This window comes from Erithacus rubecula, assembly GCF_903797595.1.
Source record: "Erithacus rubecula genome assembly, chromosome: 8".
In the NCBI taxonomy this organism is placed as follows: domain Eukaryota; kingdom Metazoa; phylum Chordata; class Aves; order Passeriformes; family Muscicapidae; genus Erithacus; species Erithacus rubecula.
Genome location: NC_136659.1, coordinates 17,255,476 through 17,276,496, shown reverse-complemented (window position 1 = coordinate 17,276,496; position 21,021 = coordinate 17,255,476). Strand labels below are relative to the sequence as shown.

At 37.8% G+C, this 21,021-nt stretch overlaps 1 protein-coding gene across 7 annotated transcripts in view; it reads left to right on the top strand.

Moving 5' to 3' along the window:
* RAPGEF4 (Rap guanine nucleotide exchange factor 4) overlaps positions 1-21,021 on the top strand; it is a 138,521-nt gene that overhangs the window by 90,488 nt on the left and 27,012 nt on the right. For all 7 annotated transcript variants that reach the window (XM_079310294.1, XM_079310299.1, XM_079310296.1 and 4 more), the window contains 12 exons: positions 935-1,019; positions 4,341-4,401; positions 5,116-5,192; positions 6,301-6,447; positions 7,751-7,866; positions 10,495-10,583; positions 12,807-12,885; positions 17,282-17,432; positions 18,589-18,677; positions 19,103-19,133; positions 19,382-19,460; positions 20,614-20,760. In XM_079310294.1, the coding sequence (XP_079166420.1) occupies positions 935-1,019; positions 4,341-4,401; positions 5,116-5,192; positions 6,301-6,447; positions 7,751-7,866; positions 10,495-10,583; positions 12,807-12,885; positions 17,282-17,432; positions 18,589-18,677; positions 19,103-19,133; positions 19,382-19,460; positions 20,614-20,760 (1,151 nt within the window). The remainder of the gene's footprint in view (positions 1-934; positions 1,020-4,340; positions 4,402-5,115; positions 5,193-6,300; positions 6,448-7,750; positions 7,867-10,494; positions 10,584-12,806; positions 12,886-17,281; positions 17,433-18,588; positions 18,678-19,102; positions 19,134-19,381; positions 19,461-20,613; positions 20,761-21,021) is intronic.

Below are 21,021 nucleotides of genomic sequence, written 5' to 3'. Positions count from 1 at the left end.
GCTGTCTGAAATTATATGATAGGAGAATTTGTTCTTTTAGAAAATAATATTGTATTAGATACAACTGAAAACTAAAAGAGAAAACTGAAGAGAATCTTGTGACTGGGAAAAAGATTGGGAGTTACCCACAAGCTCCCACAACTTCTCCTGTGTGCTGTTCATTAGATCCTCCAGAGCATCTCTGACACACTGCAGTCCCCACAGTATTTGTGTCCTTCTTTAGCAATCAGAAAATTTTGTGTAGGTTACAGAAATGTAATTATTTCAGCCAGAATGTCAGCTTCCTTACTACTCCTTGTGCTAGAGAATTATTCCTTCATCAAGGCATGCTTTTTAGTAATGGTAGCTTCTTGTATTTTTCAGTGAAAGAAGCTGAAACTACTGAGTAGTTCTTATTTACCTTTGTGTCTAAACAACAGCACTCAGCATTAACTGTAGAGCAGTTGTTAGTTAGCTGTCCTCCAAGATGCACTGCTGCATCTTCAATTTGTTCAGCACAAGTTCACACATTCCTTTACAGACCACTACTACTGTGTTTGCTACAACTAATTAGTGCTGCATGTGAAAAATAGTGCATGCCCCACACTCAGGAGTCCTTTGGAAAGGAACACATCTTTATGTACCATTTCTGATTTATGTGACCATTTTATACATATATAGAACACTTGATTTAATCAGAAAAGCTGCCTAATCAGGATCTCCCCAAGGTGGTTGCCATGGCTGCTGTTCAGTGTCATTTAGGTAGCATTCACAGGGCTTCCATCTTTTGTTGTATTTCAGTCCTCCAGCCAGAAACATCATTCACTCCCTGTTTAGTGAGGATGTACCCTTCAGTAGACAGTACAGCAGCATTTTGTGTTGTTCTGTCCTTCTGTGAAGTATTTGTTTTGAGCATTTATTGCATTTAGTTATGCCTTTAATCTTCTCTCTACAGCCCCGGCCAGAGAACTGTAGATGACTTAGAATTTATATATGAAGAACTTCTCCACATTAAGGCCTTATCTCATCTTTCTACCACAGTAAGTAATTTTAAAAATTATAACTTATCACCAAATGGGAGGCTCAGTTTTTACTTCTGGTTTTACTTCTGACTTTATTAAAGTTGGGGAGCCTGTAACCATTTTCATTTATACTTTCCATGCAAAGAATTTATTCCATCTGTGAGAATCACACAAGCACTGTGCAGGTGTAGGTTGTCTATTAGATATCAGATATAATTCTCTTCAAGTATTTCTGCACAGCCCCTGTCTCCCTCACTTGTCACAGGTGCCACTGTCTGGGTCACTATCCATGTGTATATGAAGGAACTGGTACTACTGAATTTTGCAGAATTGATTTCTATAATGCATCTGTTTAAAGTCTTATCATCATTGATGCATGTACAGACAACTGAAACAAGCTAAATAGCACTTTACTTGGAAGCAATAAGATGTGGTTGCATTCATAAAAAGGAAAGCAGTCAGAAAGTAGATCTGTATTTGAGGATACCTTCTTCAGAATCTCTTGTTATTTTCAGTCATTCTCAGATAACTTGGACAGATGCAGCTAATTGTGAAGCTGCATTACAGAAAGATAGTACTCAATACAAGCTTATAGAAACCTGAACAACATTTTTCAAAAAAAGTAGGCATTTGGAGTTGGTATGTAATTACATTGGTGTTAAGGAAAGTTCCCAGTTTGACCATTTGTGAGCCTCTGGCAGTCACACTCCCAGTACCAGAGACTGTCACTGCTGGGCTGGAGCCCCTTCCAGCAGCAGCTCCAGTGACCTGGCAGGTCCTGCTGGACTCCTGCACATCCCCCACTCACACAGCAGACCAGGTTTCCTCACTGCTGCCACCCCTGGTGTCCCATAGCAGAGCCCTGCATGTCTTGCTCCATAAAGCAATTTATTCACAATGCAGTAACACAGAAACAGCTTGAGCTGGTGCCTCTGAGGAGTGACCCCCCAGTAAAGGAACCCCTGGGCTTTTATCCCCTCACCATCCCAGCATTTGCAAGTCTCACTCTTCTTCCCATGTCCTGTGCTCCTGCTGTGCACCTGGCTGGTGCTGCTTGTGCCATTTGCTGTGAAAAGGGTTGGCAGTCCATGGCCCCTTGTCCCCCTGGGCTCCCACACAGAGCTCAATCTGCAGACAAACTGCAGCTTGCAAACCAAGGTACCTGAAGAGTTACCTTCACTAGATGTATTCCTCAGCTTGGGAACAGACAACCAAAAGCCTTTAGAATCCCCTGTAATGTAGAGAAAAAAGTGATTAAAGAAAGACTACTGTAAGATCCAGAAATGATCCTTTAAAAGTTGAACAAAAGAAAGTACCAAGGATAGATGGATATTGAGAGGGAGCAGAGAAAATTCTCAGTACTGCAGATGTAACCCAGAATAAAAAATTTTGAAGAACAAAATACTTTCAGCTCAGAAGAAAATCAGTCTTGAGGTCAGATACCACAGCGAATACTATATGCAACAAGTATGGCAGGTGATACAAACTGCAAAAAATGCTTGGCATTGTGAAGTACAGATGATTCCATGTTTTTAGTAAGAAACTGGAAATGCCAGCTTATTACATGCATCATGAACTAAAGCAGAAGACAGAAACCATGACTAGCTTAGAGGAAATCTTCAGAGGAGCAACAGACAGCATTGCTTCTATGAACCACAAGACCAATCAACTTGTAAGGAAACGGAAATATTTTAAGTAAGGCATAATTCCTAAAGTAGTAAGTTTTCTAGATACACTAAAAGCAGTAGAAAGTAAAACAGATAAAGCTCAAGTCTCATGGCGATGAACTAAATCCTGCTAGAGAAGCCTGTGAAGTTAATGTATAAATGAAAAGCAATTATATAATACAGTATTAAAAATAAGTCAAACTTTGGGCTTCATCAAGTGGATTCATTCACTGCAAAGGCCAATGACTGAATAAACTGAGAAGACATCTGAGGACATAAATTGATAGGAGTGCTCTCTGCTATGTACAGAACAGTGCTAATGGGGTTGTATTTCCTGGCCTTATGAAAGTATCATTGTCTTTGAGCAGAAGTCATCAAGGAGTTTGGTGAGCCAAGTGTTACAGAAATCACAGGCCTCTGAGTGTGTTCACTGGTCAGTATACTTAAAAAAGCCTGTCCAAACACCTCTATTTATCTCTCTTTTTCTCCAGGCTGCAAAATAAGAGTTCTTTCCCCTGATTGTCAGGAAAGAGTTTTAGGAGAGGTGGCTGATATGGTATATTTATACTTGATGCCTGAGCACCAAGGTTGGGTGGGTACCTTTTAAGTACATCAGTGCCCATTTTTCCACCCATCTTATCAGATTCTCATCTGAATTGTACCCAGAATTTGAGAGTTCCTTCCCAAGTCTTTCTTCATGGCCTAAATTTTTTTTTCCTAAATTTAAACAAACCAGATAGTAGTGATAAAAATACTACTAGTTAATACATATTGAAGCCAACTTTTGATCTGTGTTTGGCAGGGTTAAGTTACACTGAAGTAGCTAGTACCTACTGAAGTGGCCAGTACCTCTGAAGAATGGCTTGTCACCAGCTGCCATTCTCAGAATACATGAATCCTGCTGCTTGGAAATTTGCCTCTAACTCCTTGGAGAGTTGTGGTTGTAGAGGAGAACCTAAAGCACACAGAAGAGCTCAGGATCATACGAGATTCCCAGTGCTGCTGCTGCTATTTTGTGGCAGTAACACAGTGTTTGCAGTGACAAGAATCAGTTGTAAGCAGTGTCTCACTAGGGACAGCTGCCCAGTCAGTCAGAGCTCATCACACCAAGGGCAAAATAAACCCAGTGAGGAGCTGTGTGACACCCAGGGCAGTGTCACATTCTCCAGCTCCTGGAAGAGGTGGTGAGCTGGATGCTTTGCCTGGGAAGCTGTCAGGCTGAGAGGGGACTCAGCAGGTCCAGGTGGCTGTGCCTCACAGCTTGGTGCAGCAGAAGCAGACAGACTCACGTCAGTCTGAACCAGATTTCTCAGGAGACAGCAGGAATACTTCCATGGAGTAATTGACAATTGTTAGCTATCTCCTGTAGCAGATTAACTATTACCATTTGAAACTTTCTTCAAGTCTTGTCAGTTGTTGGTAATTTCACACGTGTGTGTACAAAGAAAGATGTGGAGACACTATCTTAAAGATGCCCTTGTCTGAGCCATTTGGAGCCAGGAAATGTAGCTCTGTAAAGGCAATCAATAGGAACTGGGAAATCAAGTGAAGCAGACCAATGACTGATCAATGATGCAGAGCAAGGAAAGTGCAGTGGGGCTATATTATGTGACCCTATCACCAGGAGGAATGAGATATGTATAATAACTATAATTTCTGTCTCTATTTTAAGGTGAAACGAGAATTAGCAGGTGTCCTCATTTTTGAGTCACATCCCAAAGCAGGAACAGTCTGTAAGTAAATGGAGTCCTGTCAGCTCTCTTTCTTACCTGTGCTATGAACATTTAAATTCCTAATGTTTAAATGACAAGAGCAAAACTTGGATGCATCCTTCAAACTTGATTGTCGCATCATGTTTAAAATCTAGGGTAATAATGTTACCTTAGACTGTTGTCAAATGTGGGGACTGTACTAAAATTAATTCTATCCTTCATTGAGTGTATGCATCACCTACAATTTGGGTGTGTTTTTATCTAGAATTTTTGGTTTTACCAATCTCTATTTAAAATTTATTTTAATATAATTCTGTATTTTAAAAAAATCTTCCTGCCCAAATAAAGGATTTATTTGGTGAATTACACTGACATGTTAATACTGAGACATTTTAGCAATGAATATTAAATTCACATTCACTAGAGAACTAGGTTACATGGTGCTACTAGCAGGATCCAACCTGTGTGCTAATTAGTAATTGATAACCTGATATGTTGATAAAGTACTTGTTGGAACAAATGCATTTTTCATATCAGTGTAATAAATAACTATAATATGGCTATTAATTCTTTTTTCTAAATTCAGAAGGCAATTGCTTTTAAAATCCTAGTATGCCCTTTTATAAGGTAGACATTTATATGATGTAGAGTTATCTTGAATTTTATTGGGTGCAGAATCTGGCCATATTTTGAATAACCATATTCTAACCATAAAATCTTTTTTCTCTCTTGTAGTATTTAATCAGGGAGAAGAAGGTACTTCTTGGTACATTATCCTAAAGGGATCAGTAAACGTAGTCATTTACGGCAAGGTATTTTTTTCAGAAGCTATTTTATATGATTGTTATTATTGAAATTGTAAGAATAAACTTTGAAGGGATACAGTTTAATGTAGAGAAAAATTGCCTTGTCTGACAAAACAAAGAAATTGTAATTTTATTAAGAAATGATCCAGTGGTTTCACTGATTATACTTCCAGTAGATTGCACTATAATTTTGGGATATATTACACAGTTTTTGAATATAATCCATCACAGTTACATCAGTATCTTTAGGACAAAGTAATTTGCTGGAATTTGGTGAATTGCCGGAGTTCTCTCTCATGGGGGTTTTGCCCCATCCCTTTACCACCATGTTGTCATGCATTTGGATGACTAACTGTTCTCATGCATATCTGACAAAAATACTGCTTGGTGGTTCTCAAGTTGGATGAACTTCTTCCAAATTTATGCCAGCTGTTCATTTTAGTTAAGCCATAGATCCAAAATCATCTTTATTACCTTTCCTCTTTATGAGAGAGATTTTTCAAGGTAAAAAAGTAGGTTTTGGTACACAGGAATCCCTTGAGTCTTTAAGAACCCTACTTCTTTATTGGTTTCTCGTTCAGTAACTGGAAATCCTCCATTTGAAAACAAAGCATTTCACCAAAATCTAGCACAGGGGCCATAGTGCTAAGTCAGTTTCTAAGTAACACATTTAGCCATGTTTTTTGCATCACTGGATGGGCCAGATCCTCTGTTACTGTAAACTGGACGAAATGGAGCACTGCTGATGTACAACAGCTAGAGATGTGTTGTTTGTTCTGTGTTACTTCTGCAAACTTGATTTGATTTTTTAGGTCCTCTGTAAATGAAAAACAAAATTGTTGACAACTTTCTGTCTTCGGCAGGCTGAGAAGAATCCTTCAAGCTGAATGCAATTTCAGAGAACAAGCTGATTCTTTTCTGTTCTTGCCTCTCTTTAGTAATAGTAATAATCAGCTATCAACTATTGTTTCCTAGTTATTATTTTGGCTGTTGATTTCCTGCCAAGTAGATTTGTTTTGGTATTTGATTGTGAAGTCCAGTGTTTGTACGAGGACTTTCAATAGAATCCAGAGTAATGATGGGTTTCTGCATGTAAATGTTTTGCTGCATGCAGGGTGTGGTATGTACTCTACACGAAGGAGATGATTTTGGCAAATTGGCTCTCGTGAATGACGCTCCCAGAGCAGCATCCATTGTTCTGCGGGAAGACAACTGCCACTTCTTGAGAGTGGATAAGGAGGACTTCAACAGGATCCTCAGGGTAAGAGTGGGAAGGGCTGCCCTCACACTGTGGTATCAGAACTTGCAAGTTTTTCTAGAGGCTGTCATTTCCATGCATATATTAATATTAAAAGCTTTGTTTGTAGTATGCCTAATTGTGTAACAGAGATGTAACAATTAAAAGGTCAGGTAAAAAATATGTTCATCACCTTTCCTCTCTCAGTTACCAGCTCAAACATGAAAATGCAACCAAATGGAATCTTTTTGTCTCACATGTTCTGTAATCTAGCATTTGCCCTGCTCAGTTTTTCCTTATGCTGCACAGGATTTCTTGGTGATATTCTGTCCAAATATTGAAAAAAACAAGATCATCCCTTCTCTCATGTAGGTCAGTGTCAGGTACATGAAATTCAACAGTTTCAAGGCAGAATCAAATGGTAAATGGAGTAACTTACATATGTCTTTAGACAGATGTCCTTATCAGAAAACTCTAGAAAGATATTCCCAGACTAATTTTACAGTTATTCATTTTGGAGTAAATGTATTCCAAAGTCCAACTGTAATTCTTAAATTTCAGACTCTTTTGTGGTTATTCATAGTAGAGGAAGTCAAAACTAGTATCAGCCTGTATTTTATCCTATATATGCCCAGTATTGCAGCAATAAAACCAGTCCAAAAGGGGTACTTCACCAGAAGAATTACTTGTGGATACTGTACAAAAGGGAATGAGGATCCCTTTGGCAGTAAGCTTGGATTGGCTGTGGAGATTTACAACTGATTAAGCTTTGGTCTATACTTCAGAGAATATCCAAGTCCATGGTCTTACTAATTTTTATCTGTGTTTTTTAAATGCACATTATACTTAACTTTTTATTTTTCTACTATGAATGAGCTGGTAGTAGAAAATGAATAGTTTACTGAGCCAAGACCTTCTATTCTTAAATGCTGTTTTCTTTTTTTTTTTTTTCAATTATTTTATTTTGGAGAAAAGTCAGATTGTAGAAAATTGTGTTTGTATATAAGTGAGGATTGAGATTACATTATATATGGGAAGTTCTGGAGAGACTGTTTTCCAGCAAATTTTTTTTAATTGACTTCTCCATAAAATTGAGTTTTTTGACATAGTTCTTGCTCTGGTTTCTCCCACAATTCTCTGCTTCTTGCCTCTGTTCCAGTGCTTTCTTCGTACCTCTGCCTGTGTGGAAAACATAATAAAGACAGATAAATACAGGGGGAAAGAACCAACACCAGTCTTTTGTGTTTGAAAGTCATGCAGTTTGTTAGAGTAACTAATCACCCAAATCAGGTATAGTCACATTTATTAAAAGTAACTTGTCTTGCAGGATGTGGAAGCAAATACAGTAAGACTCAAAGAACACGACCAAGATGTCTTGGTGTTGGAGAAGATCCCAGCAGGAAACAGAATTTCTAATCAAGGAAATTCTCAGCCTCAGCACAAGTATGTTTTCATTCAGTAATGCAAATGTCAGACAATTATTAACCTTTTTGAATGGTACCATTATCCAAACAATAGCATATTCCCTTTCAGAGGAAGGCTACACTGCATATGAAGTTTTCTTTTTTCAGTCATCAGCACATGCCCCATACTCAGTAATACATCCATTTCTAGCAGCACACCAGCTCTATGTCTTTACACAATAATTCCCTGAAGATCTCAGAGTAAATACTTATCTCAAATAAGCTACCAAATAGACTAAGCAGGGAGATTGATGAAACCTTATTAATTTGAGTTACTGTGTAAAAGACCTGAGGAAAATACATTGTCTTGTTGTTAAGTATGTATATTTTTGTTTTGTATCTTGAGCTCTAGATGCTAATAAGAATTTGCTATGCACAATTTATATACAAAACAGATCTCATGCAATGAAAGTTGCAGAGCTTATCTTACAGAATAGTTTAGCACTGTAATAACAATATTAACTATATTTTTCTTTCTTACTGGAAAGGAAAAAGTACAATTCTGTTTGGATACTACTGTGGTAAGAGTAGAGTGAGGCTATTATCATTCCTAACGTTGGCAAAACCCCTAAAGGCTTTGTAAATGTGTTATTTGCAAATGGATACACAATTTTCTTCAGAAGCATTCAAACAATTTTGACAAGTTTTGAATCCTTACCCTGAACTTCACTTTCTCTCAAAAAACAGCCAAGATACTGTGTAATAACTTGGGTGCAGTTTTTTCCACAATTTGATAAAAGTAGCCAGAGATATTTATGATAAACGGTTAAGTTAGGCTGTATTTAGGTCTTCCATAGCAGGAATATTTTCAGGTAAAGCTCAGAATTTCATTTCTGTAAATATTTGACTCATTAGGTTAGGTTTTGGGTACTATAAATGTGTCTGCAAGAGCTTTTCCTGGTAGCTATGACCAACAGGCATAAGTTACTCATAAGAGGAAGGTACCCTGAAGGTTCACTGTCTGCTTTTCACCAGTTGGATTACTTTTTTATTACTATTGGCAGTGTCTTTATGTTTAAAGTCTTCAAAGTGAGTTCACTGGGTTTGAGGATGACATTTCTTTTCTTAGTAAATAGAGTAAGTGGCTACATTTATGTTTGAGAGTCCAAACCAAAATTGCCAATGTTTCTTGATTTCCAGATTGTGTTACTGGGATTTGATAGTTGAGTGTTCAATACTTTTAAAAATGACTGCCAAAAAGAGAACCTTGGCCTTGGGGAAGGCTTCACTTTGGGAGCAGATCCTTTTGGTTACAGTTTGGGTTCCACTGCCTCTTCTATGGGGGAGGCAGAGCTCCTCCACAGCTCCCTGAGCTGTGCTTTCAAACAGTGACAGTTTTGCTTGGGAGGACTGGCTCTGAAGTTACCACTCCCACGATCTAACTCTTTATGGGTGATCACACTCGTGCAGGATGAATTCAGCAGCCCTGCAAGTCACTTCACTGTTCATTTTCACTTTCATATTCAGAGTACAGCAACCTGTGATTTCTCTGCTTCACTCACTTAGATACTTGGTTAGTATCTCTGTGAGAATGTGCACTGGCTTAACAAGTGTTTGTGTTCTTGGGACATCAATACAGTTCTTCCAAAGAGGTTGGCAGGTAAAAGAACTGTGACGGTCAGTGCTCAAAGTGAGGAGGAGCTCCCAGGAGCTCAGCTCCACCACTTATTTCTCAGCAGGAGCAGAGTATCTTCACTTCTCTGGGTTTTTTTCTTTCTTTTTTTTTTCTTTTATTTTTTTAAGTTTCATACTTTATCAGGTGAATTCTAAAAAAAGAAAAAAAGAAAGAAAAAAAGAAAAAAAAAAAGAAAAAATGCAATGATTGAAAAAATGGAGGGAAATATAAAAAAATCTGATCCATGAGAAAACAGGAAAAAAAGATGACAGAACAAGTTTTCCAATATCATATGGTATTCTGCTGGTACTTAAAATCTTGCCAGGGTTTTTGCATGAAGCAAAAGCACTAGTTCTCTCACCTCACTAAATTAATTCCAGGAAATGGTACAATCCTCAGTTTATCAACTTGAAACACTTACTTCAGCTATGCAAGGCATTGCACAAATTTGAAGATATGTGCTATTTCATTTCTGCACCCACCTTGCCAGACCAACCTCTGTCAGTGATGGTGAAAAAATTAGTTTCCTTGTGTTGACACTGATACACACTGGTTCTTATTTCAGGCTCATAATAAGCCTGTTAAGGCCCTTTAATGACTGCAAGTCATTATATCTCAAACATCTCATTACTGAGATGTTTATTCTCAGTGGAGGAGCATTTCTGCTTGTACTGCTCTGAGTTTGGACCATTGCAGCTCATCTGATTGTGGTGTAACCATGGTGGTGTTATACTGAAGCACTTGTGTGAGGAAGGGGCAGTCTCTCATCCCTGGGCAAGGTGAAGAATGAAACCTGGGAACTGCTTCTAGGTTTACAGGGGAGAAGCCAGCAAAGATTGTGGATGGTTTTGTCCTAAGCACACAGAGATTTTGGTCAGAGCAGTTGTTTGACACAGAGCAGCACAGCAGTCCTGATCTTCTTGCTGGTACACAATTATTTCTTGATTAGCTCTTTTGGCTATGAGATGCTAACTGCTCCTTTCCCTCTCTCAGGTATATCGTGATGTCAGGAACCCCAGAGAAAATTTTAGAGCACTTTCTAGAAACTATGCGCCTTGAAGCAACTTTAAATGAAGCAACAGGTATCTACATGGCAGAAGCTGTTTTACTATTACCACATAGGATGGGGTACATTTGCTGGGGGAGCACTGCAATGTGATGCTTTGAAAAGCACCCAGTGGTAGTTTTTCCTGGAAAAACTGTCTACTGCTCTGAAACAACCCCAAGAGAATTGAGAAAAGCCAGAATTAAAAATACCAATCCACTTTTTCAAACCTGCTCTATTGTATTTGTACTTTAAGGTCATAGTAGAACAGCAAAATCCTCCAACGTGCCAGACCAGCTGTTACAACTTTAATTAGGCACAGCCATAAGGCCTGGACAGAGAACCCCATTAGTAATGGTGCTTCTTGTTCTGGAGGTCACTTTAATATTGTGAAATACCTTGATACCTGCAGACATTGTATGGTGTAAGTGTTCTCAAATTTTTGTATCACATTTAAAGTATCACAATTTGAATTCTGTAGTTGTGATACTTTCCCATGTGCAGAGAAAAAGGAATTGCTACTCAAAGGAGAAGAGTCCAGCATGTCATGGGCCAAGTCACAAGAATGCAGATTGCTGCACATGCATTTAATAGACTGCTTTTCATTAATGTACTGAGAACAGAGAATTGACATCTAGGGATATAAATATTTGCAGACTTACATTTTAGTAAGTTTTTTTTTTTTAAGAATCAAACACAGAAAATCCTCATAATTCTCATAAAATAATGCATAGACATATTAAACGATGTAGATTGCTTTTGTAGGTTCTTTTTGCATTACAGATGTCTGCTAAGTATATATTTTAAAATGTTCTTAAATCCAGTTGATCTGTTATTGGCCTCATAGTATTGGAGAAACCTGTACAGTGATCTATAACTGATGGAATAATAGAAAAATTACAGAAATCCTTTTAAAGTGCATGTTTTCACGACTTTAAAGAAAGAAGAAAAGGGGTCCTTTTCAGGATACCTGTTTACTAGAATTACAAGCAGAATATTCTTCTTCAGGCTTGCAGCCACATAATCAGAAGTTTGCTATCCACAGTATGCATGTATTTTTCAAAAACAAATTATTTTTAAAAAATTTTAAAACTTTTTTTCCAAAACATATTGTGACAAGATTGTACCTATATCCCAATAAAATATGTTAATGTCACAATTCATAAAGTTGTTTTTAGGATATGGCCTCACAGAATGCTGGAAAACTAAATTTTTCATTTATGCATTCCTTTAGTTTAAGAGTATTTAAAAACCAGTTTGCTCTGAGTATTACAATAAAAAAGTGCTGCCCTTCCAGAGGAGAGTTTTGTCAACTGCGAGATACTTTCATATAGGAATTACACAAGTAGAAGCAATAATGTAATATTATATGGCACAGTTATTTTCATATTTTGTCTGCCATCCCTTACAATGTTTGTAAATGTTTCTGTTATCTCAAGTGTTGCACTGTAAAAATTGCACCTTGGGGTATTGTGTTCACTGTTTCCCAGTGATTCCATATAAGCCTACCAAACTCATTCTGGCCTCTGTAGCCAGGCTTTATAAATCCTTCTTGTTGTCACAAATACAAAGATAAGGCAAACTGGGATTTACACCAGCTCTACCACAAGTCATTGTAGCAGAAAAAATAGCTTGCTGGGTTTTGCCAGAGAAAATGTCAGTCATATTGTTCATATATGTTTTAGTGTAATTGTAGCAGCTGTGATACTTTTGAATCAAAATAAGCCCAGAAATTTTATCATCCATTTATCTCTTTTAAGACATTCTACTCACTGCTAGGAAATCAACAAAGAATGGAATTATTTGCCTTCTCCTTTGCAGGATATACTAACTGTGCTGCCTGGTATTGTAACTCCCAAGGCCAAATGTTAAAGCTCTTTTTAGGTACCAAGGTGTGAAAGGCCAATTCTTCCTTGTGTAGAACTCTGCACTTATAGGGAAGTGTACCCAAACATTTCCCTTCAGCACAGATGTGGGGCTTTTTGCTGTGCCAGATTTCTCTTTGACACTGGCAAATGCCTGTTAATGTAAGTGCAATAAAATTCATGCAGACAAGACTAAAAGATTAATATTTTGCTAATATGTGTTCATTACCCTTCTTTGTACCTAATGCCTACAAAGAAAGTGCAATAAGACCACTCTATTTTCTGCAGAGGGCTAATAACATAGTTCAGGTGGAAGAAAACTCATCCTTGAAATCCTCAAGCTGTTTTCAGAGGCTTAATTGACTGTTTTCTTTCTTTTTTTTTTTTTTTTACAGATTCTGTTTTAAATGATTTTATTATGATGCACTGTGTTTTTATGCCAAATAGTCAGCTCTGCCCAGCCTTGATGGCACAATATCCTTTTTTTAAGACAAAAGTTAAATTTCTTTAGCCACTATGTCTGTCAGTGACGAAAGTGAAGCTTCCCTCTCTCAAGAAGAACATCACTTCGATGAAGGCTGTGCCTTGTGAGTAGATTCTCACTGTCTGACAAGCAGCTGTCTGTAGCTCAACAACTCTGAAATGGATGGTGTATAACCCATGGTGAGATACAGTACAGACCATGAAAAGTGTATATTTCCTGTGCTGACTACTGTTCCAAGGGAAATAAATGTACTGTCCTTCCACCAGATAAGTGAAATGACATAAATGTTTGGGTTACTATCTTGTATCCTTCCTGAATTTCTTGGGTTTTGCTGAACTACAGCATTTATATTTTAACGGGGATAGTTATGTCTTGGTGATTTCAATGGTCCATTTTATAGATTTCAAGCTGCATGCTGCCTCTAGCAAGGAGCTGACTGAACTTGTAGATTAATGGGTAAGTAGTTCCTAGGTGTTGTCCTAATTGTTATGAAAAATTAGTGATAATCTGTAATAATAATCTATAGCAAATGCAAGCAAACTGCAAGAAGCTTCAATTGGATGTGAATGCTAGAAGGTGAAATTTTAATAGTGGAGAGCATCGAGAGCTGGGGGTGATTCTCATACTCTGCGTGTTTCACAGGAGTCTGTGAAATGTCCATCTGTCAATTACTGGCAGGTTATTTAGTTTGGAGAGCTGTTGGACATTGAGAGTTTTCCTTCTGCACAGTGATTTGAAGCTATCAAGTGACTGGGAACATTAAATAAACATATAATGTTTTCTGTTTTACAGAATTCTGACAGGGATATAATAACTTCAGCTCCCTATTTATTTGTTTAGAATTGCAATGGTGTGAAAGTGCTTTCCTTCAAGCTCAGTGGGGCGAGTGACATCTGGGAAAGCTCACCTCCTGAAACCACAAAATAGAGCATTGTGTCCTTGTCTGGCAAGCTTGAGAATCCATTTGTGTTACTCCTAGTGAGGAGAGTAATTGTTTTGAAGACCTTTGGACCCATGAAACTGGTCTGTAGAAGATTTTCCGCACACCTGAAACAAACACATTTTCCAAAATCACATTGTTTTGGATATCAAAAGTATTATGAAATGATGTTGCTGACAGCAGTGAGAGGGGAAGAAGGGGCAGCACTTCTAATGTTTGGGTGTTTTGTCCTGATTCATTTAGGTCATGTTGCTCAGTCAGCCCATTTGGGAGTCAGGCTTCTCTATCCTCAGTTATGATTGAATACCTCTATCCAATAACTGGGAAAATCAGACCCATGAGCAAAATGTACCTCAATCTTTACAGGGGAAAAGCTCTTTTGATTATCAAAGTTAAGGATAATCACACTTAAGGACAAATATTCACATGAAATCTATTCTGGAGAGGATGCTAAGACCATCATCCACTGGTCTTCAGTGGGTCATGGCAAGCAACATGTTAATTCTTTTCAGAGAGGAGCTGGAAGTAACTGCTATCCTAGTGCTTTAGTGTTAGCTTTTCCTGGAGCTGAATTATTATTTATTTGGTCATTCTGAATATGGAACAGCTAACTGTGGCTTTGTTGATTGTACCATTGAAATTTATTGTTAGAGTTGAAAGGTTTCTAACAAAGCTCATCTTTTTGGAGCAAAATCACACAACGAAAATGTTCAGCAGTGCTGTGAGACTAAGGAGAGATTAGTTATGCTCAATGAGGAAATTAAAACAGAAAAAGAAGAAAGGTGATTCAGATGGCGACTTTTTGCTTCAGCTCCCAATTTTGAATCAAAACAAATCTATTTTCCTACACCCACTTAGGATACTATTTTAGCTGGCAGCATACTAGTATGAGTAGAGCTCGACCACTAAAGTGCTTTCAAGCATAGTAGAGAGTATAAATTATTTGGGTTTTCACTTCTTTTACAGCAGTCATTTGTAAGTTATTTTAATCCTGAATGGACAGGTGCACCATTTCATCTAAGTAACATTATTGCTTGCTGTGGATTCCACACTTATTCTGTGCTGTCCTTTGGCACACCAAGTCTTTTTCAGCCATTAAAGAATGTAGATCCTGCAATATTTTTAAAAATCACTTCTGTTTTATAGGCAAGCAAAGGACAATGCTCCCCTGTCCTGGATCAGGATATAAGTCCTATGTGTTGAATCATGGCCCCTTTTCCCTTCTTCTTCACAGAATGGAAATGTCAAATTCTCAGAGCTACAGCATGTCAGAGGGAGGCAGGAAAGGCCTGAAAGAAAACCTGAAATAGAGCAGCAACTCCAAAAGTGCACTTGGGTTAATGCAAGTGTGTCAGCATGTGTGCAGGAGTGCACCTTTGAAGGACCACTGTCTAAATACTTACAAAGTATAAACTCCTCTTTTACTCTCTGTAGATGATAGCTCTTCAGCACTTCTCTCTATGAGTGTTTTGCTAAACTGAATTGCCATTGTGCCACCAAAAAGTTTGCATTCTGTTGTAGCAATGATCTTGCACAGCTCCTGATATAGCTGAGTCTTCCTATGCAGGGAAGCACAGCCTTCAGAGTTTCTTCAATTCCTTAGCATATGCTAGACAAAATTAGAAACATATGTATATATTGAACTTAAACCATGTTAGTGTTGATAAATATTTTGCAATTATCTGACACTTGTTACAAGTATACATCACAGTTTGTTTCTGACTGCAGTCTGTAGTGAAGCTGCATCTTGAAGATCACATAAAAATGTGAGAACCCTTCATTGACTTACCCGGTGATAATGTTAATAAAAGAGAAATCAATATAAATGAGCAGTAAATACACCAAAAAATTACCAGTGCCTGTGGTGAGTCAGTTAATAAGAAAGTAAAAATACATTAAATAATTATAGTGTTTGAAAGGTAAATATGGCATGAGAAAAATAACTCAGTAGAATATTAAACTTGCTCCCCGAGACATTGAATTATGTACTTCTTATGACCTTCTGACTTGCTTTCTGCCTTAATTATACTGTCATGTTCAGTTCTCTACTCGTTTTAAACCTTTCCAAATGAAATTAAAATACAGATTTCCAAAAGTTTGTCAGTCAAATGAGTGCCCCAGTAGCCCTGTTAGAATGTCAAATCCCTGCAGGAGCTTTGGGCAGCAGGATTATTTCAAAGTGTGATTTAATAGGCATTTTTCCCCATTGCACTTTATTAATAGTATTGTTAGAGAAATTTTTCTAAATGAGAAGCTTAGAATAAATATCTTATATAGTTTGTACCTCATTAATACTTTTATTTTCTAATTAGTTTTTAAAAATATTTTGGTACAGCAACTGAAAGTGCATCTTGAAAGGATGCAAGGATGCTGGACATGGCTGTGAGAGAGAGTGTCAGTATTTTAATGTTGCATGTCTCTATGTAATTGGGAATGGCATTACTCATAGCAGTCCAGAATCAGAATTCTTATAACTGGGAAGCAAAGTTGAAGATGTAACTGCACTCACTGTGCACTTACTTCCCACTCAGCTCTCAGTGTATTTGGAACAGTTTGAATAGATATTGTTAACCTTTTTTCAGTGAGAAACAGACACACAAATTGTCATATTTTGTTTCTTCTGGGGATACTTCATTTTCACACAAGTTAAAGGCTCAAATTATCTCAATTTATTACCCGTTGTGCCCTTACTTGTTTTTCTTGTTTTTTCCTTTCACTAAATGTTACTTTTGGCCTTTTAGCTATTTGTCTGTTTTTGTAATGTTGGCACTTTGTCTTTAAAAAGGTCAATGAAATGTTTCCCATTTTTTCTTACTGTTCATCACAAAATAACTTTCACAGAGCATTGTGTCCTAAATGCACTTTATTTGACATGGTGGAAATGTCTGATTTCCTCATGATAATGAGGCTACTGCAAAATTTATTATTTTACCCTGTGTTTTTGTAGTCAGTTTAGGCTGTAAGTGTCAAAGTCCCCCTCCCCTAATGGTAATGAGGTTCATCTTGAGTTAAAACGACTTGTATAAACAAAAGGAATAATACTGGTGGGCCATTCTGGTAGTCTTTCTCACTAATGCAAATTGGAATTTTTAATAAACGCAAAGTGACATTTTTCTTTTTTCTTCAACTGTTTCCAAAGAGAAACAAGGAGAAATACCCTTCTTCAGTCTCCATGGTTAATCCTCTTTGTTATTCCAAGTGTCATATCTGTTTTTTCTCCTACAGCAACCATCTCTGTAGTGGAACTGTGATCCTTCAGAAAATTCACTGTATGAAAATGAAAAGTTTGCAAATTGTTATGCTAGTGGATGTCAGAATTTAGAAGTGTATATTGGAAAGTTATGTTTGAGCACCCTGAAAGTGGTTTGTTGGAAGTCAGTTGTTCATGAATTCATACTGGGTATAATATTTCCAAACATTGAACGTTTTCCTTGACACTGTGGCACCTATCATGCCCAGCCTTCTCAGGGTACAGAGCAGGAAAAAATGGATTATGCTCTCAACAATAAAAGGCGAGTCATTCGACTGGTTCTGCAGTGGGCTGCTTTATATGGAGATTTACTGCAAGAAGATGAAGCAGCAATGGCCTTTTTGGAGGTATAAAGGAATCATTGTATCACTGAAGTGAAAGAGGTCATTCCCAAGTGCAAAGTTTATTTCCGTTTATAACTGTTTTCTCAGGTTTGGCTGCAGACAGTACAGGCAGCACAAGAGTGTTTGAACCATTGCCAGCCTCTGGACCTCTGAAAATAGTGCTGCAGATCCTTTTCAAAGCACTGCATGGGTTGCTTGTGTTATAGCAGTAGCTGAATTTGCTTTTTCTAGTATTTTCTTGTGAATGGTTCAGGAGCTCTAAGGGTTGAACTGGAGGGTTGTTTGTGGCTGGCTGAGGTGTGCCAGGAAGGAGCTGGAGAGCTGCCACTAAAGAAGCAAAAGTCCTTTCCATACTGCAGCTATTGTAACTTAAGATCTTTGTCTTCAGAGCCCTTGCAAATTCTTTGTGGTAGCTGCCATATCCTTGGATTTCTGAGATAAGAATGCACTGCCGATGTCATGTTAAATGATTGTGATTGCCATTCTTATTCTGTATTGTGTTTATGGAACACAATCCCATGTGTTACTGGCTGAGCAAAAGTCCTTGCCCTAAAGAGCTTAGAACTGAATCTAAGATTTAGCAGAGGGGAATAGGGAGGGGCTTTAAGAATAGTAGGCACCCCACAAGCTCACATGGGAAAGCTTTTCAAGCTTTGGAGATGATAGAAGTTGAAGAAGAATCACTAGTTGCAAGCACAGAGATCATTCCAAATTTGGGATGGTTTTATGAAGATAAAACAGGAAGAGATTTGAGTAGGGTTTAAAAGGGAGTGATACCATAGTGAATTAGAGTAGCTGAGAGTCAGTTAAAGACTACAACAGCAATGAATAAAAGAACCTATCATTCTAGATTGTTTGTGGATTTTTTAGTCTTTATCCTTGACAATGTGAAAATGCAGGTTTTACACAAGCAGTCAGTGGTTGCAGTGAGCTAAGGAGCCTCATCAGTCTTCCCTTCTGCATAGATAACTCTTGCTTTAAATCAGCTGGAGGTAAACAAGTAGAAGTAATAGAGGGTTGGACCCAGCATGTGTTCCTCTATGCAGATTATCATTCTTTATAACCATTAAGCTATCAGATGTCATCTCATAATCCTCTCTTCTGAGTGCTGCTCCTTTACCCCTATAGTTATTTAAAGACTATTCTGTATCATTTACAGGAATTTTATGTGTCTGTATCAGATGATACTAGAATGATTGCAGTACTAAAGGAGCAACTTCCAGAGCTAGAGAAAATTGTAAAGCAAATGTAAGCATCGTTTTTGCTTCTTTCCTTCCCCTGCCCTTTTTGTCAGTAAATTGATGAAGAAAATTTATTGGTTATATCTATTAAAAAGCCATTTTGTGAATGACACTCAGTTATACAAAATTGAAAGTTTGCATGCAGGCTTATTTGAATTAATGTCTATGGCCCTCTTTTCCACATCATTCTTGCAAAGACCATACCCTCACTGAGAGATTGACAGAGCTTATTTCATGCTTACATGAATTTTGTACAATATTTTTTCTGCCTTGGTCATAGATTAACTGTGGTATCAGCTAATCTTTTCACATATAAATGTGATTATATTGATATGCTCATTTGACAAGTGGTCCATGTTCTATAGGTGATTTTATACACAAAATCTTCCAAGCAATATTTAATTATATATTCTATGCTTTACCCCTTTATAGTTCTGAAGAACCTAAAGCACCACAAAAGAAGGTAAAAAAATTTATTTGTCCATTTTTCTCAAGTGACATCTTAAGCACAGCAAATTCATAAGCATCTTCTCTTTAGTAATCATGGATATATGAGCTATATCTCATTTGTTATATTGAGAGATTGCTTTTAACATTGTCAAATTTTGCATTGCTACTCTTTTTCCTGCCATTGATAAGAGGTGTATTGTAGTTCATGTGTACCACATGTTTATTCTTGCATTAATATGAGTCTTGATGATTCATTTTCAGCACAAAGTTCTTCTGCAGCTCTTCAACACAAGTGATGACAGGGCACAGAAACGCCAGCCTATCAGGGGCAGTGATGAAGGTGAGTTTCTTCTCTGCTAAGTTTTCTTGAGCCACTGACATCTATGTAAATTTATCTGTCTCAAAAAATATAAATGAATGTACCTACCTAGAATTTTGAAGCCTGGTCTGAAACAAACTCTTTACTTTTGCTAACCCACTGTTCTCCATTGTTGATTAGAGGTGCTTCTGGTCTTTTCCCTTAGTTACTTGTGCTATCAAACACTACTTTCTCAGAAGAAGATGTAATAACCTTTAAAATAAGGAATGAACAGAACAGGGCAGAACCAATAGGATACTGTACTGCAGGTAATGGCAGTGCAATAAAGAGTGTAAGCTGAAGGTCATATTTGAACCTCTGTCTCCCTGTGTAGTTTGAGCTAAAATGTACAGGTGTTCCTTTTCAAGGTAGGAGTGGAGCAGATAATGTGCCATGGACCATGCATCTAGAATCCAAGACTCCAGGCACACAACCTAAAAACTCAAATCTGCTGGTTTGCCCTATTGCTGTTGTTTGATTCTCTGAAGAGGTTAAGGTAAAATTTACAGCAGCATATCAGAATGTCACTTTTGGATTACTGATAAAGTACTCTTAATGGTTTTTTTGTGGAACTCCTTCTCCTAAACAGCTGCTTCTTCAACATGTTTGATATTGAAGGATAGCTCTTGCTAGTGAACAGCAGTAAGAACAAGGTAACAAAATTCAAGGTCATGTAGCTGAGAAAGCTGGTGGCATAGATCAAACCAATAGAAGAACCATGTTAAAAGCTGGAACTAACCATATATGAACAGCAGACATCCTGCCAGTCATGCAGCTTCTCTTGTCCATAGTGGTTTTTCTATGCCTACAAAGAGAGAAGCAGTTCCTTCTGCCAGGGAAGTATTACCTCTTGTGTCTGTCCTGACAGACAGAACTGCTCTTTTCATATGGCTGCACCTTTCTCATTCATAGGACAGGCAGCTCGCTGAACACTGAGAATCCAAAATCCTAAACTCTGGGAAATCAGAGTTTTCTGTACTAGAAATTGTAGAGCATCTGAGGAATGGGGAGCTATGTATTATTTATTGTTTCTTTGTCTCATTTGTGAGGAGTGGTTTCTGAAGTGACAACAATTTGTATGGTAAATCTGAGGTTTTCACACATGGTGTAAACTGTGCAATGCTTTTTTCTTTAGTTCTGTTTAAGGTGTACTGCATAGACCAAACCTACACCACTATCCGTGTGCCAGTGTCATCTTCTGTGAAGGAGGTGATCAGTGCAGTAGCAGACAAGCTGGGCTCTGGAGAAGGCCTCATCATAGTAAAGATGAGTTCAGGAGGAGGTACTGTACTTACATCATCTTGAACACTCCTCAGTTATGGTGAAGCAGAATTTTTGGAGGGCTTGAAGGATTCATTCAGTCAAGGTTTTATACCTATGTGCATGTTTAGCTCTCACAAAAGTCCTAATTGATAGGCAAGTCCTTCCTCTACCACAGGCACAGACCAGCTCATATGGGATGCAGGACCAATTGAGAAGCTTGTGTATCTGCATGTTGCAGAGCACAGCTGCCCTGATTTTCCTTCACTGTTAAACTTGTAAG